Source organism: Vipera ursinii (assembly GCF_947247035.1).
Source record: "Vipera ursinii genome assembly, chromosome: 1".
In the NCBI taxonomy this organism is placed as follows: domain Eukaryota; kingdom Metazoa; phylum Chordata; class Lepidosauria; order Squamata; family Viperidae; genus Vipera; species Vipera ursinii.
Genome location: NC_139512.1, coordinates 277,901,292 through 277,914,099, shown reverse-complemented (window position 1 = coordinate 277,914,099; position 12,808 = coordinate 277,901,292). Strand labels below are relative to the sequence as shown.

Sequence of the window (12,808 nt, the reverse complement as noted above, 5' to 3'; positions counted from 1 at the left end):
TGGTGCTGGAGAAGACTCCTGCGAGTCCCTTGGACTGCAAGGCGATCAAACCGGTCAGTCCTAGAGGAGATCAATCCTGACTGCTCTTTAGAAGGCCAGATCCTGAAGCTAAAACCCAAATACTTTGGCCACCTAATGAGAAGGAAGGACTCACTGGAGAAGAGCCTAATGCTGGGAAAGATTGAGGGCAATAGAAGAAGGGGACGACAGAGAATGAGGTGGCTGGATGGAGTCACTGAAGCAGTAGGCGTGAACTTAAATGGACTCCAGAAGATGGTAGAGGACAGGAAGGCCTGGAGGAATGTTGCCCATAGGGTCGCGATGGGTCGGACACGACTTCGCAGCTAACAACAAAAACCCCATAAATATGGGTACAGGGACGTTCTACAGTAGCAAATCTTTTATCTTATGGCCCAGAGACCTCAGAAGTCTCGAATGTACTAATAACACTACCCTGTCACTTCGTAGATGATGACAGTCTCCTGTTTCTACTTTCCGTATTAAGGTAAATCAAATATATACATCTATCAAAGGCTCAATCATTGTGGGAACACATCGGGATTAATCAAGGAGGGTTTTTCATATGGGAATTCTTTCAATGGTTATTGCAAAGGAATGTGGAAAAGAAATAGGAAAATAGGTATCTCTGTTGAAAATTGACACTTATCTGCTATGGGGCTAGGCTACCTGCTTTTTCAGGCACCACTTTTTAAGTGGGAATTTATTCACAGCTTTAGGAACGATTTATGTGCTCTCCTAATTTCTTAAGTGGTGGGGAAGCTGGAGAGGCAATGCTGACTATTCTATGTTTTCTTTGGCTAGGACAGGGGTAGGCAACCTTGGCTCTTTTATGACTCGTGGACTTCAACTCCCAGAATTCCTGAGCCAGTTTGTCTGGCTCAGGAATTCTGGGAGTTGAAGTCCACGAGTCATAAAAGAGCCGAGGTTGCCTACCCCTTGGCTAGGAGAACTGCTTGTGTTATCTTTTGCAATTGTAGGTTGCTGTTGTTGTTTTATTTGAGATCAGATGGGGACTGCAAGTGGGAAGAGAGAAGAAGCAGCTCCTATTGCATAAACTAAATACTACTCAGCTCCCAGCAGATTTGGCCCTATAGATTCCTACTTTTACTGTCCTCAGAAGACTATTAGAAACTTTGCCTCCATCACTGAGAACTATTCTTCTCTGACTATAGGTAGTCCTTGACTTATGACCAAAATGTATGTTATTAAATGAGAATTTGTTGAGTTTTACCCCATTTTACGACATTTCTTGCCAGAGTTGTTAAGTGAATCACTGCAGCTGATAAGTTAGTAACCCGGTTGTTGTGTGAATATGCTTGTCAGAGGTTCACAAAAGGGGATCACATGACCCCGGGACATAACATTCAATCATAAGTATGAATTAGTTGCCAAGCATCTGAATTTTCATAACATGATCATGGGGCTGCTACAAAGACTGTAACTGTAAAACTGTCATAAGTCACTTTTTTCAGTACTGTTGTAATATTGAATGGTCACTAAATGAACCGTTGTTAAGTCAAGGACTACCTGTACTGTAACAATGAATTTTCTGAGCCAGGGTCAGCATATCAGAATTAATGCAGAAGCCTTTTTAATACAGGAAATGTTTGCATTTGCAGAGAAATCCCTGCACAAACACTGCACAAGGTACTTTGCAGGTAGACAACCAGTGTGGAAATAGGCATCTAACAACACTGGCCCAAAGAGTGGGGCTCTTCTTTATCATGATTGCCAAAAAAAATGCTGGCATAGATCAGAGAAAGAGAAGTAAGTAGTATAAGCTTTAAAATAGACTTACCTGGTGTGTGTTTTTTTAAAAAAGAAGACTCCACCACCACCCAAATATTTTGCTCAAAAGAACAAAGAAAAATATGCAGCCTTGCTCTGTGTCTGATGTGGTTCCCCCAATTTCTTGGTTGTTGCTCCATTTTTGGGCTTTCACCCAGCTCCATCATCAAGAAAGGGTCACAGCCATAAGGCATGACCTATCTATGTTTTGGGAGGATGCATCAGAGCTGAGATACTGCAAAATCACATTTCCCAGGCTTTCTCTGAAGGAGAAAAGTTGATCCAGAGCTTGGCCTAGTAAAAATGGTTTCAGCTTGCTAAAGCCGAACACCTATTAGGAGTTGTGAGAACACTTATGGACATTTTGTCTGCTTTGATTAGACAAGACAGAGGTGGCTCTGGGTGCTGAGGGAGGGGTGCTGTTGCTATGGGACATCATTATCTGAGCAGAATGGTGTATTTTCCCTCTGTGCAGTTACAATAAACCTGGCTCAAAGTGGGGCCTCCACTTATTAAAAAGAGTAAGGGGCTCATTTTTCTGCTTCATCTCCTAATGAGAAATGAGAACTGGGAGGTATGTTGCCAGAGTGCTGTGGTTAAAAATTAAACCATGATTATCAAATTATTTTTGTAAGGACGACACTGGAAAAGGACAGGTTCCTCAAGATTAATCTCTATTATATATAACCTATTGACACTCTGCTATAGAGCTACTTGGTTTTTTCAAGCACCCCTTTTAAAGTAGAAATGTACCCACAGATTTAAGAAAGATTGTATGCTGTTCTAATTTTGTAAGTGGTGGAGAAGCTGGAGACACAATGCTGGCTGTTTTAGGTTTTCTTTGGCTGGGAGAATTGCTTGTATGTTTTCCATTTGCAAGTTGTTTTACTTGAGATCATATGATGACTGCGATTTGGGGGGCCAAAGAAACTCACATTGGGTGAGCTGACTATTACCCAGATCTCAGCAGATTTGCCCCCATAGACTTCTTCTTACTGTCCTCAGAAATTCCACCTCCCTAATTGAGAACTATTATTCTCTATTTGCCTATTGTTGCAACAGTGACTTTTCCAAGCAAGGTTCAGCACTTTTGTACCATAGCTGAGCTTTGTCCCATTTTATGACCTTACTTGCCGCAGTTGTTAAGTGAATTATTGCAGTTGATAAGTTAATAACCCGGTTGTTAAGTGAATCTGGCTTCCCCATTGACTTTCCTTGTCAGATCGTAAAAGATGATCACGCGACCTTGGGACACAGCAACACTCATAAATATGAATCAGTTGCCAAGCCTCCAGATTTTGATCATGTGATCATGAGGATGCTGGAAAGGTCATAACTGTGACCTTTCCAGTGTCATTGTAATTTCGAACAGTCACTAAATCAACTGTTGTAAGTCAAGGACTACCTGTATCCTACATGCAAACCCACAGCCCTCCCAAAGAAATTTCTGGAAATCAGAATCCAGTACTGCATGGTCCAATTGACCAATCTGTAGTTCAGTGCATTGGCAAGTCAAGCTTGTGTGATTAAGTTTACAATTCAGTAGGTTGCACGAACACAGTTAGGCTGAGTAAACCTAAGATAATGCGGTGCAAGTGTAACATACTGTAGAAAAATAGGCATGATACAAATTAAAATGGGGATCAACTTGTCTTTCTTGAGGCTTCTATCTACTTAAGCACTGCTCAAGGGAAAAAAAAGCTTATTGTAATGCATGCTGTTATTAAAAAAAACATCTCTGCATTAGACCTATGGTAACAACAGTACTTACGTTTAAAGGCAGCTTTGCAGTTTTAAATCTAAAAGTATAAGAGCCGTGGTGGCGCAGTGGTTAGAATGCAGTACTGCAGGCTACTTCTGCTGACTGCTGACTGCCAGCAGTTCGATTCTCACTGGCTCAAGGTTGACTAAGCCTTCCATTCTTCCAATGTCAGTAAAATGAGGACCCAGATTATTGGGAAACAATATGCTGCCTCTGTAAACCACTTAAGAGAGGGCTGTAAAGCACTGTGAAGCAGTTTATTAGTCTAAGGCAGGGGTGTCAAACTGCCAGCCCGCAGGTCTGATGCATCACACGGAAGCCGCGCCCACCCCATTGCCAGCAATGAGAAAACCCTCCCGATACATTGCGTGACATCACATGACGTCGCGGGTTTGACATGTCTGGTCTAAGGGCTATTGCTATAATGAATAGTGCACGACAGTATGCAGACCTGCAAGTTTCTGTACTAGTTTCAGCAGCCCCTTATAATTTTAGTTCTGCCTTTGCATGACTATTTTCTAAGTTCTACCTTAGTGACCTTCATATAACTTGAGAAGTTCCAACATTTTACTAAAATTTTATGCTGACAACCTTCCGACATCTTTGCCATATCAGTATTTGACATGAGCCTTTTCGTATGATCTCTTTCACCCATTTTAACATCTTCATGGTTCACCATCGGTGTTTTGTAAGCTATTTAAATTCTGCATTAAGGACTTTGTAAAGGTTTGGCCCTTGTTTGTTTGAAAACCCAATATAATAGACATGTGAAGGCATGAAAAAAATATAGCCCACAGATTCTTACAGAAACATAATTTAGCTTTTATTTATTGAAATTCTTTAAACACTTTGTTACATCAAATCCAGGTACCAAGTGGAAGCCAATTTTAAGTACTCCAACATGAACAAGACAAGGAATGAAGGAAGAGCCTCTGGTCAGCCTAAATACTGGTGCACAGTTCTTAGAAACTCATGTGTTATCCATGAGCCTCTTAAAAAGCACTAAGATGCTAAATACTGCAAGAACAACTTGTTCCACCTTTCCTTTATGGTTAATTGTTGCAGCATATAACAATGATCAAGGAATTCAGTGATGATATCCAAAGAGTTTTACCTTTCAAAGGAAATGCACCTAGTACCAAAACCTTAGTGTACCTCTGTTCTGCAAGCCTGTGACTTTAAAGCAGCGATAAAAATTTGCAGGGAAATAAAGCTGATACTATAGTTTGATTTGGAATTAGTTGGCAATTTCCCAAGAAGGAAAAAATTCATTTAAGCTTCTGATGAGAGACAGCATTCGAAAAAGGTACATGTGTTTTTTCATCACAACAACAGTTGAAGAGAAAAAAGCTACAAGCATTAATATCTAACCTGAAAGGGTCTTTGGGAAAGGGCATACTCTATTATTTTTTGCCCAGCTAATGTTGAAGGATAGCATTGGGTTGCTATACCAACACTTTTATAAACACTGATGAACGACATTATATGACTGGTACCAAAAAACAGACTTAACATGCATAGGACAGCCACTGCTCAAGGCTAAAGCTATAGGATTTATACCTTCCAGCTAAAACATTTTTCAAATCAAAACAAATTATTTTAATAGAATAAGATTACAGCAATCAAATATACAGGCGAATTCAAGATACAGAACAGCTCCAAGATGTACACCAAAGAAACCCAACCTAATGAGATGGATGAATCTACAGAAGAAAATACCCTGCCTGCAGGAAGAACACATTGCCTAACTTTTTTTTTCCAGTGAAACCTGAGTAGTGAGAGCAATAAATATAAAGAGTGTTAAAATGCAAGTCTCACAATGAAGCGGAAAGGACTTCATTTAGATTTGAGCCCATCATTGTAAAATACGATACAGTTTCTAAAACCTTCCCAAGGGATATGTGTGAGTGTTCTAGCTGAAAAGAATTACCTTTATTTCATTCACTGAATGCTAGAAACCCAGCCGCCACCAATCATTGTAAACAATTAGGACTGACCTTCCTACCCTTCCCTTGAAACAATCCCTTGCTAATGACATCTGCAACTCAAGTCTTCATTTTTGGTTGGAAGTGTTTTGCTGTCCCACCTTAATATATTTAATATATATATATATATATATATATATACACACATATGGAATTTTAATTAGGCACAATTGCAGGTTAAACGTTCAACAAGTCCTCATCGCTATCATCATGGTATGACGCAGTGTTCATGGAGTTCTTTAGATCTTCTTGACCAAAAACAGGGCTGGTTTTGCTATTCTTCCTTCCGTTAGGCAGAGCAGTTTTACCACTGCTTGAAAACTTATGAGCTTTGTTATGATAAGGCCTTCTAGTGCTGCTCAAGTCTCTTGAATCAACATCTCTGGCTGAATGAATCTTCACTTCTGGTATTGTCAATACTTCATCCTCACTGTCCATGTCATCCACCGGAAGGGACATGAGGGTATCTGACATGGCTGCCTTTCGTGATATGTGGCCATTTATGTGTGTTTCATTTCCGGAGCTGTGATTTGGTGCCGCTAATTCTTCCATGAGCCATTCTGTTTCATTCTCATTTACTTCTTCAGAATTTATCTGTTAAGTCCAAGGGCACACAAGTAGTGAATGGTATTAAAAAAGAAATTCATTCAGTTTGCTGAAAACCAAGGTACACCTGAGTTTGGAGAACTATAGTTCAGCAAAATACGTTCAATTCTTTTACTAGAGAGAATCAGGAACAACGGGAAAACCTTTGCCTGAGGTCTTGAAAAGCATCTGCTGAGGTTATATGGATCCTTGAGCAAAGAACACAGTGCTTTATGGAGCACTTCAGTGGTGCTCAAAAATCTGTGAACCCCTCTGAATGTGAAAATATGACCTAAAACATGATGTATTCATCACACGTCATGAAACTAGATAAAGAAATCCCAATTAAACAAGTGAGTTTTACTATACTTGCTCATGTATCTGTTGGAAGAAAATTATCCAAAACTACACATTTCTGTGTGGAAAAAGTATGTGAAGCTCTAGGAATATAAGTTCATTTGAAGGGGAAATCAGAGTGATGGCAATCAGATGTGAATGTGGGAAGTCTTTCCTTAAAGAACAGAATTCTGGGTATCCACTATCTAGGTCTAATCTATACAACATAGGTACATGGAAATATGTCATGGCTTGAACCGTGGACACTTCTGAAGTCCTCTGAAAAATGGTTGATTCTCACCAGGCTAGAAAAGATTACAAGAAGGCTATTTCCAAAGGGGTTGGACTCCATCCATCCAGTAAGGCAGATTGTGTACAAATGGAGGCAACTCAACTCTATACTTACCTTCCCCAGGTGTGTTTGATCCACTAAGGTCACACCAAGAGCAAGGTGTGTAATACACCGGGAGCTCTCAAAGGATAATGTTTTAGAAACGGAGGATCTCTTTTTCATTGTTAAATGTCAGCGTTGTGAAACCATCATGAGGAGAACAAATGGAAGAATAATGGTGTGCAGGATTGCAAGGAGAAAGTCACTACTTTCCAAAAAGAATACTGCTGCCCATCTATACTTTGCAAAAGACCTGAAAGTTTTGGAAGAATGTTCTGTGGACGGATGAGACCAAAACAGATTTATTTGTTTTGCCTTGGAAGAAAAACATTCTGTTGGTGAAAGGCAAACACTGCATTCCATCTTAAGAACCTTGTCTCATCTGTGAAACATGGTGATGGCAATATCATGGTTTGGGCCTGCTTTGCTGCCTTTTGTCTAGGATGCCATTATTGATGGAACTATGAATTCTGAATTATTGTATGGCCAAAATGACAGGATATGTGTCCCAGAATTGAAACTTAAGAGAAAGTGGATCATGCAGTCATTACAACTGCTCAAAAACACACAAGTCATAAAACCAAAAAATGAATAAATAAAAAGAAAGTTAATGTATTGAAATGGCCAAGTCAAAGTCCAGACCTTAATCTAATAGAAATGTTGTGGAAGAACCTGAGAGAGCAGTTGAGGCAAGCAAGCCCACCAACATTTCTGCATTAAAGCTATTCTGTATGAAGGAATGGACTAAAATTCCTCAGGACTGATCAACAGCTATCAAAAATGTTTAGTTGCAGTTATTTCTACCCGAGGAAAGCATACCAGTTACTGAAAGCAAAGGTTCACATACTTTTGCCAAACACAAATAAATAGCTTTGAATCATTTCTCTCAATAAATAAAGAAGTATGTTTTCGGCTTATTTATTTAATTGGGTTTTCTTTATCTGGTTTTAGGATTTGTATGGAAAACAGATTGTGTTTTACATCAAATCTAGGCAGAAATATTGAAAATTCAAAAGGATTCCCAAAGTTTCACGCACCACATTATTTGATTAAATACTAGCAGCTTTGTTCCTACAGAAAAGAGTTTAGTTGTTTTCTACAGACAGGATGAGAAAGCTGTTGCCTTTGCTTGCTAAGTATATCTTCTAAGAACTTGGCATGGACGCTGATAGGATGGCTTATGTTTATAGTTTAGAAATACCCTAGGGCAGGGGTAGGCAACCTCAGCTCTTTTATGACTCATGGACTTCAACTCCCAGAATTCCTGAGTCAGCATAGCTGACTCAGGAATTCTGGGAGTTGAAGTCCATGAGTCATAAAAGAGCCGAGGTTGCCTACCCATGCCCTAGGGGCCACCAGTTCCACAAAGTGATCTAGAGAAATAAACTGGAAGCTTCTACACCTCTGGCTGCTTCTCCATTTGGCACTTATTCCTTTGAAATGACACACAGCCATGCTTTCAATATTTTCCCCCAACTGTTCAAACATGAAGCTTTGAATGAATGGAAATACTTTTATATACAGTTCTTCCAAATACTGCATAGGAGAAAACTGAAAGCTATCAATAAATAATCCTTAGTAAACGTATGACAGATTTTTTTTTTAGTTTGTAAAATTCATCCAGTTATTCACACTTCATGCTTATGTGTAATTAAGTACTGTAGCACTGATTTTAAACATGCTATAGCTCTGCACACAGTATAGTTATGACTACAATATAGAGCTATAAGCAGAATATTTGATGCACTTATAAAGTACCTTAGTGTATTTGTAAGAAACATTTGATGATCTCCGACAGCAGTTGACTATCTTCTGCTTCATAGATTCTCTATGAAATAAAAAATAATAATGTTACACACTTTATATTCTGGGGTAACATCTACCAAGTTTCCGTATCTTCTCAATAAAACAAGCTATTATCAAGTTGCAAATGAAACTGGAAAAAAGAGGGATACCATTTTTTTTTAATTGGGGGGAGGGGGGGAGAAGCAAGCACACAGGCTTTGAAGAGGACCCTGATAGCAGACTAGAGGCAGGAGGCAGTTTGGTTACAGTGGATGACAAAAGTGGGAAAGAGATGCTACTAGTAGCAAAGTTTTGAATTCAATAGCAATCTCCAAAGATGTCTGTAGACATTAGCTCTTTCAAAAATACTTGTGCTTGATTAAAAAAAAAAGAGGTGTGGACTGCTCTCAGTATATTAGCCAGTATTATTTGTTGTGTGCTGCTACTAGAACTACAGGGAGTGCAGAATTATTAGGCAAGTTGTATTTTTGAGGATTAATTTTATTATTGAACAACAACCATGTTCTCAATGAACCCAAAAAACTCATTAATATCAAAGCTGAATATTTTTGGAAGTAGTTTTTAGTTTGTTTTTAGTTATAGCTATTTTAGGGGGATATCTGTGTGTGCAGGTGACTATTACTGTCCATAATTATTAGGCAACTTAACAAAAAACAAATATATACCCATTTCAATTATTTATTTTTACCAGTGAAACCAATATAACATCTCAACATTCACAAATATACATTTCTGACATTCAAAAACATAACAAAAACAAATCAGTGACCAATATAGCCACCTTTCTTTGCAAGGACACTCAAAAGCCTGCCATCCATGGATTCTGTCAGTGTTTTGATCTGTTCACCATCAACATTGCGTGCAGCAGCAACCACAGCCTCCCAGACACTGTTCAGAGAGGTGTACTGTTTTCCCTCCTTGTAAATCTCACATTTGATGATGGACCACAGGTTCTCAATGGGGTTCAGATCAGGTGAACAAGGAGGCCATGTCATTAGATTTCCTTCTTTTATACCCTTTCTTGCCAGCCACGCTGTGGAGTACTTGGACGCGTGTGATGGAGCATTGTCCTGCATGAAAATCATGTTTTTCTTGAAGGATGCAGACTTCTTCCTGTACCACTGCTTGAAGAAGGTGTCTTCCAGAAACTGGCAGTAGGACTGGGAGTTGAGCTTGACTCCATCCTCAACCCGAAAAGGCCCCAAAAGCTCATCTTTGATGATACCAGCCCAAACCAGTACTCCACCTCCACCTTGCTGGCGTCTGAGTCAGACTGGAGCTCTCTGCCCTTTACCAATCCAGCCACGGGCCCATCCATCTGGCCCATCAAGACTCACTCTCATTTCATCAGTCCATAAAACCTTAGAAAAATCAGTCTTGAGATATTTCTTGGCCCAGTCTTGACGTTTCAGCTTGTGTGTCTTGTTCAGTGGTGGTCGTCTTTCAGCCTTTCTTACCTTGGCCATGTCTCTGAGTATTGCACACCTTGTGCTTTTGGGCACTCCAGTGATGTTGCAGCTCTGAAATATGGCCAAACTGGTGGCAAGTGGCATCTTGGCAGCTGCACGCTTGACTTTTCTCAGTTCATGGGCAGTTATTTTGCGCCTTGGTTTCTCCACACGCTTCTTGCGACCCTGTTGACTATTTTGAATGAAACGCTTGATTGTTCGATGATCACGCTTCAGAAGCTTTGCAATTTTAAGAGTGCTGCATCCCTCTGCAAGATATCTCACTATTTTTGACTTTTCTGAGCCTGTCAAGTCCTTCTTTTGACCCATTTTGCCAAAGGAAAGGAAGTTGCCTAATAATTATGCACACCTGATACAGGGTGTTGACGTCATTAGACCACACCCCTTCTCATTACAGAGATGCACATCACCTAATATGCTTAATTGGTAGTAGGCTTTCGAGCCTATACAGCTTGGAGTAAGACAACATGCATAAAGAGGATGATGTGGTCAAAATACTCATTTGCCTAATAATTCTGCACTCCCTGTATGTTGGCGCAGTAGTTATTGCAGGCTAATTCTGCTGACTGCTGATTGCCAGCAGTTCAGCAGTTTGAATCTCACCGGCCCAAGGTTGACTCAGCCTTCCATCTTTCTGAGGTCAGTAAAATGAGGACGCAGATTGTTGGGGGCAATAGGCTGGAATTTGTAAACCGCTTAGAGAGGGCTTTAAAGCACTGTGAAGCAGTATATAAGTCTAAGTGCTATTGGTATTGCTACTATCCTATAAGAATAGTAAAATGTTTAATGAAGAAACAGCTCTAGCACAGTTTTATGGGTGTTGGACATGTTGTTTTCAAGGACAATAAAACTTTTCCAAAATGTTGCATTGGGGAGGCATTGCAAAAGCAAACATCTGAGCATTCTTTTTGGTCCTACCTTCTTTCTTTTTTGTAAAGTAACAGGATCACAAGACAAGCTGTGAGAATCACAAGGAGTAAACTCAATAATGCTCCAACTGCTTGGCTTCTTCCTGAAAGGCCTTTAGGAAAATCTTCCACATAGTTTCCATCATTTGTTGTTTCAGAGCTTCTGCAAATGATTCAAGAAATGGGAGTTTGAATTCAGAAAATATCATCTGCTCTGCAAAAGGAGCCCTCCACGTATTACTTATTCTCTCTATTCTGTTGCAGACTAGAATGGCTTTCTCTGATCCTTGGAAAGGTTTGGTGCAGAGGAGACAAGTTAGCCTCATTCTGAGTACACATTTCTATTGCATTTCCTGGGCACCGTTCATAAATGACACTTGCAGACTTTTAGCTAATTAAATTCAATGCTATCCAAAAACTTTGCTAAATTACTCCTATTCTGAAACAAGCGGTGAAGGTTGTAGTTGGAAATAATTAACAACTATGTATTATAAGTCATTTTAAAAAATAATTATTTTAATCCTCCAATTTCAGAGCAGATTAATCAACTTCCAACCAAACAAGCAAAATTTCCCGGCACTGTTTCCCCCCCAATATAGCTATAGTCAGTTATCTATTCAATTCTTCAAGTCAACAAGGCTGCTAAGGTTATTGCTATATACACAACTATTTGAATTCATGTTTTGTATGTTACATTCCACTTTATTCTTCATGGTCACATTTGGGTCAAACAACTGGAAAAGGCAACATCCATTAAATCGGGGCGACAAACCCATCACGTGACATGTCATGACATATCTTGACTTTTTCCCCATTGCCAGAGCTGGGGTGGGTACGGTTTTGGCATGCCACATCCATGAGAGGGGGGGGAGAGGGAGAGGGGGAGAGAGAGAAAGAGAGAGAGAGAGAGGGGGGGGAGAGAGGGGGAGGGAGAGGGAGAATTAATCATTAAGAATTATTCTTATGAAATTTACTTACACCAACTGGCAAACTGCCGAGGTGTACCAGGTGAATAGGTACTGGCAGTCCATTGATTCATGAAGAAATTTTGGGATGCCTTCTTCAGCGTCTTTATCACAGTGGAAGACAATAGTTGAGGAGACAGATTTGTTGGTATCTCTGCCACATTTGGAGTCAGAGAAGAACACAAGATCCAAAACATCATCTGCAAAGGAAGAAAACATTAAAAAAAAATTCACAATCAATTGTTGGTTGTTACATTTTGTGGACATCTCAGAAGGCACATTCCTAGTTTCTTGGGCTGTTAAGGTGACAGAGAAGAAATGTACTTTCAGTCTTGTAGGTTACTAAAGATACTATAACTGGTCTACTCCCCATTGTGTGCCTGCTTATTCTCTTGTAAATCCTTCCTCTCCAATCTCTTTCTCTGCCAGAGGGAAGAGGGAGAGAAAAATGGGACAAAACACAGAAGAGATTGCCTATTAAATGATCATTTTTTTCAGAGGAGATTGCTTAAACAAGCAACTGGGGGGGGGAGGAAACCCAATCAATTTCTGTAGGCAACTTTTCCTGTGCTTGACTATTATTTTTCGTCAACTCCCCCCTTGCATTTCTTTCTAAGTACATTCCCTATTATGTGCCTTACTCCCTTCTTCTCCACGTTCTCTGGTCTGCATGCAGGAGGGGAGAAAGATCAAGCACAGAACAAGGAATGCTAACTGTAAAGGCAATCACATCAAGGTCGTAAATGTGGGTATTAGTCATAAAATTATTTTTTTCAGCGCCATCATAACCGG

General features: G+C 39.9%; 1 protein-coding gene across 1 annotated transcript in view; it reads right to left on the bottom strand.

The window, feature by feature from the left end:
* Positions 1 to 4,375: 4,375 nt before the first annotated feature.
* Positions 4,376 to 12,808, bottom strand: part of IGF2R (insulin like growth factor 2 receptor) — a 93,540-nt gene continuing 85,107 nt past the window's right edge. The window contains exons 45-48 of the mRNA XM_083372883.1: positions 12,030 to 12,216; positions 11,062 to 11,214; positions 8,627 to 8,696; positions 4,376 to 6,150 (exon numbers count right to left, since the gene is read on the bottom strand). Coding sequence (XP_083229009.1) covers positions 5,734 to 6,150; positions 8,627 to 8,696; positions 11,062 to 11,214; positions 12,030 to 12,216 — 827 coding nt within the window. The 3' untranslated portion in view covers positions 4,376 to 5,733. The remainder of the gene's footprint in view (positions 6,151 to 8,626; positions 8,697 to 11,061; positions 11,215 to 12,029; positions 12,217 to 12,808) is intronic.